The sequence below is a fragment of the Penaeus vannamei genome, chromosome 9 (assembly GCF_042767895.1).
Source record: "Penaeus vannamei isolate JL-2024 chromosome 9, ASM4276789v1, whole genome shotgun sequence".
NCBI lineage: Eukaryota > Metazoa > Arthropoda > Malacostraca > Decapoda > Penaeidae > Penaeus > Penaeus vannamei.
Genome location: NC_091557.1, coordinates 7373386 through 7378385, shown reverse-complemented (window position 1 = coordinate 7378385; position 5000 = coordinate 7373386). Strand labels below are relative to the sequence as shown.

Here is a 5000-nt window from a genome sequence, read left to right as displayed (position 1 = left end):
ATTGGTTTTTCTCTACATTTGGAAATTCAAACCATATACAATTTTCTTTTCTTATTTTTTTGTTCTTATTCAGGAATTGTACCAGATCCCTAATGCATAATCAAATATCATAAGAAAACAACAACCCCACTTGAAATATTTACCTGTGCACTCCTATATCTATTGCCATATCTGAAATTCTATTATCACTCAAGCACCTTTCCTGTTCTCTATTAGAACTAGGAAGGTGCTTTAAAACTGCAATGTGAGAAATGTTTCTTTCATTTTCCATGCTGAGGCTTGTTTGATGTGTACTAATGAATTTCCTCATAATATAATCATACCAAATTTTACTACCTGGAGCTTCGGTGGCCAATCTGCACTACATTTAGAAGGTGATACCTTTCCTATGATTATTGCACATGTACTTCTTTACTCTCATTTACCAATGCACTGAAAATCGGGGGGTCGTCTTCTCCTTCTCATACACACCAGCTTTTAGACACAAACAACTCAGCTTGTTTCTCACCTTAATCCACTCAACGTCATCTCCCCCAAGAGCTCTGACAGGGACCAGCTTCACTTGTCTTTGCCTTCCAGCAATAACCATGATGAGCTGCTCCTCTGCGATGTATTCCAAGCTCACTATCTTCTTACCATCTCCTATACGTGCAATTTCTGTTGAAGGAAATCATGCACTCAGGTCAGAAATAATAAGCACAATGTCTTTTTTTTGTAATAATTACCTCATAAAGCCAGGGAAAATATCATTCAAACATTATAGTTATAATTATCATCATCATAACCATACCCATACCTCAATGACCTCTACAATTTTTAATCACCCTGCACTCAATGAATTGTTATCTCCATAACATATTCATTACAATCCTTTATTTCAAGCATTTTTTGTCACTTAAATTCATAAACCTATGAAATATATCCTAACAAAATAAAATAACTTGAATGACCAGATAGCAGAACTTGGAAAACAAAAAATATCACACAGTGCAAATCACTTATTAGCTCATTTCAATAGACATTTTTTTTTTACTGGAAAAGACTGCAGCAACACCACTTGCTAAGCTAAGACTGTTTTACATACCACAGTTATCAAGGTCTATACAGAAGAGGCCTTCCTCAGCACCCACAAGAAGACGGTCTGGATCTATGACAGTTCCACACACTGCATTCTTGATGAGTGTCACACTGCCATCAACAACTTCATGGGCACTAAAAACCTGTTGAAATTAAAGGGGGGGGGGGGTTCATTATAAACAGACAATTAGGACTAAATTCCTTATAATATCAACAAAACTTCCCTGATATTACAAAGATTTGTAAAAAACAACCTATCAAGACACCAAATATCCCAATAATCTTTCATAGCAAACAAATTGTTTACTTACTTGTCTATTAGGTAGTCTGTTTCTCTTGAGAATGCGATGCAGCTCATTTAAGGCTACAACCCACTTGGTCTTCTCATTTTCAGTGTCTGCTAGCATGAGTGTGTGGTGTCTTACTCCCACCATGGATGATGTTGTTACCTAGAAAGTTGGTAGCAGTCAGTATCTTTCTTTCATCTCAAGTTGTCTCCCCTAAATATGTTGCTTCATATCAACTACAGCATACAACTATGTAATAATAACATAAATAATTTCCACTTCCATACTTACCCTAAATATACATGGAATATCTTTTTTGTTGGCATGGATCACATCTGAATCCCTTACTGTTGATACTTCAAACTGGTCATCTCTCATATCTAGGACTGTGCTTACCCAAACACTTGGTAAAGCATTCCTGTGGAAAACATAATATTGTGATCAAGCTTTCACAAATCTTATATCAGTTGTATGCAGTTGTTTCTTTCTATAAATATTAACTGAAATATTAAATGAATACATTGTTTATGTTCATATTTCAAGTCTTCTTTTTCCAGAACTTGCAAAGGAAGTTTGCAGTTCAGTATATACTTTAAAAAGGCTGTCATTAAAACATGCTAAATTCAAAACAACTTGGACTTATTTGAACAGAAATTACTTAAATTAACCATAAACTGAAAAGAAATTGAACTAACCTATCTGGTGAAATATCATAGAGAAAAAGCTTGAAGTCGCACACCACAACAAACTGTCTGGACCAGCCCTTTTTGACACCCCCAGGTTTAGGCACCTTTACAAATCCTTCATATGCAGTTCCAATGCCGCGTGTAGGATCTATGCCCAATGGTCTTTTCGCTTTGGGAGGGAGAGAGAGAAAAGTTACAACAATATGTAACTAACTACAAACATTAAACAGGTCTATTGCAAACATGTAAAAAATCCAACATGATATGAAGCCTCATACTTTACACTTACTCTGGTCAGGTGGAACAGGGCAGATTTGAGGAACCTTGTCCTTACAGGTGGTGTGGCAGGCAAAGCCACATACTTCACACACAACCCCCTGGCGAGTAAGCCCCACCATAAGGGAGGTGCAGTGAGAGCACTTGATAGGGTTGCTAAATGACCGCACCAGGAACTGATGGGCCTTCTGCTTCATCATATGAGGGGACGGGCCTCCGCCACTGCTGCTGCTACCTCCAGAGAATGCCCCAGAGGTATGGTGGTGGGCCATGGTTGGCATTACGCCAGCAGGAACATTGGCGGCAGTGTGAGGTAATGGTGGAAGAGGACGAGACTCCATGTTGGGAGAGCCCAGCTGTTCCTGGTATTAGAAATGTAAACAAAACAGAGTTACTAACATCCCTCGAAGATCACAAATAGATTATTGAATAGGTCATATATTCAAAATCAATGACATAAACTACGATCCTGCTATAACATGCAAACATTATTACATTTTTTTCTTTTGCTTTTCTTTTCTCTTTTTTTTTTTTGTACAAAAATGTAAGGTTTGTTTAATGGAAATACTATTCTAATTTCAAATTTTGTCTCCATTTCTTTAGAATCCAATTGTCTCATGCACCAAACCAACCTGACTAACAAAGGAATGAGACGAGGCTATGGAGGGAACGGAAGGTGCTCTGTTGTCTTCCACATCCCCCTCCTCTGACTCTAATGATCCCTGTCGTCTTAATGAGGTCTCCTTCAAAAACTGCTCCAGGAAGGACATCTGTGAAGCTGGACGTTCCAACACTGTAGGAGGGCAGAATTCAGGGACAATGAGCAGTCTGCCTACATCATATAAACAAACTGCTCGTAAAAAGAATGGAGAAAGGAAAGAGAGAAAAGATAAAAAAAAGAGAGATGATAAAAAGTCCTTATGGCTCGTATAGCAATTGAAAAAAAAATAGTCTGAGGCAATGAATCTGTGATATTGCATAATGTGAATTCCAATAAAATATTTATTGGAAAAGGAAAAGACCAAAATATTGTAGTATTTGACAAGCTCATAGATCTCCTTTTGCATTCTGCCTTACTTTGAAAGAAGCAGTAATAATGAGTAAAAATATATCTACAAGATACCAAGAATGAACCTTTTTCAATTTGTATTTTTTTAAAAGCTGATCTAACCAGAGAATACAAGGATATTACAAGACCTACGATCAAAACAATTCCAATACAATTTCTCTTTCAAGGGTTGCAACGATTAAATAACTTTACATTGTACACTGATCTTAAAACTATGCATTACAATGCAACACACACCACCAGATCTAAATTTGCTACAAGATCAGCTAAAGTAGGAAATGCTTGATAATGTAGTGCATTTGTGTATATACTTAAATCAATCAGCACCACTTCTACTGCTATGGTAACATTCTAGTCAGAAGCTGAAACAAGCAGTTTCCAATATATCATCTCAGAGTTCTAGTAAAAATTCTTACCAAAACCGAACATACTTCTTCCGATAGATCCTAAGAAAAATATATATTCTAAGATTAGACATGCACATAAAGTTTCAGGTGACGATAAATCTAATTCCACAAACGTTCCTTTCGTTCTGAATATATCAATCAATTATCCCCACCTTAGAAAAAAAATGAAAAATATATATTTAATTGTTTTAAAACAATATCCACATTGTGAGCACTATGCAAATGCCACAGTGACTGGCTATATCATCATATGACACAAATCAAGGAGTGTGTTAGTTGTTAATTCAATACCAGACGAAACACACTGAATCACATTTCTTGGCCAGAATTCTGAAACTTCCCACAGGCGGGCGGAAAATTGGCTCAATGACATATTCTTATGCCTGGGCTCTTTCATAGTGATGAAAAAAAGGAAAAAAAATAAAAATTAAAAAAAGGAAAAAAATTTAAAACATAGTTTCAGAATTGGGACCCGACTTGGGTGAGTGTATTTAACTTAAGACAAGACAATCTGGCCAGCAGGTTTTGGTTTGTCATATAGCCCTATTTCCACAAACTGAATCTATCTATACTGCAAATATCAGCATTTATATATTTTTTGCTTTTCTTTTTTAAAATCACCCACTCTTTGATATATACAAGTTAAACGTAAAAATCATTTGTTATAATTGCTTTCCAGTATATTAGAAAACACACTGAAAAAATTCAAATCCAATGACCAAAACCTGTTCTAATGGTCAATATAAAGCCACGCAAATAATGAATGAAAAAAAAGTACATTAAAAAATAATATATAGGGATGGGTGGGGGACATGAGACAAAGGGCAATCAAAATGGGGCTCAGTCATGGTACATTACCAAACTTTCGAGTCTTGCGTTCCTGCGTGGCAGCTGCATGTGCGTGCGTGCGATCAGAAATAGATTTTCATGAGAAGGATGAGGAAACCCCAGAGGCAGCTAGTCAGCCCAATGAACAAGGGCATTTTGTCTGCAGCACCACCCAAAGAAGATGATAACTGGGTCAGTGAGGGACCTCGGCATAAACACCCCATAAAAACAAAACCAACTTTGGGGAGTAACAGATCATTTACCACTAATTACCCATACAAAATCATTCTAGAGAACTCAGCAATTAGTGTTTCTGACTGCTGGATTTGGCTCATTGGCCAAGGTATTTAAATTTTGGACAAACCTGTTG

At 36.7% G+C, this 5000-nt stretch overlaps 1 protein-coding gene across 1 annotated transcript in view; it reads right to left on the bottom strand.

The window, feature by feature from the left end:
• Positions 1-5000, bottom strand: part of gek (serine/threonine-protein kinase gek) — a gene marked incomplete in the record, with an annotated part of 156844 nt that overhangs the window by 17569 nt on the left and 134275 nt on the right. The window contains 8 exon segments of the mRNA XM_070125203.1: positions 509-657; positions 1085-1220; positions 1389-1526; positions 1656-1782; positions 2060-2219; positions 2340-2688; positions 2959-3119; positions 4661-4693. Of these exon segments, the coding sequence (XP_069981304.1) occupies positions 509-657; positions 1085-1220; positions 1389-1526; positions 1656-1782; positions 2060-2219; positions 2340-2688; positions 2959-3119; positions 4661-4693 (1253 nt within the window).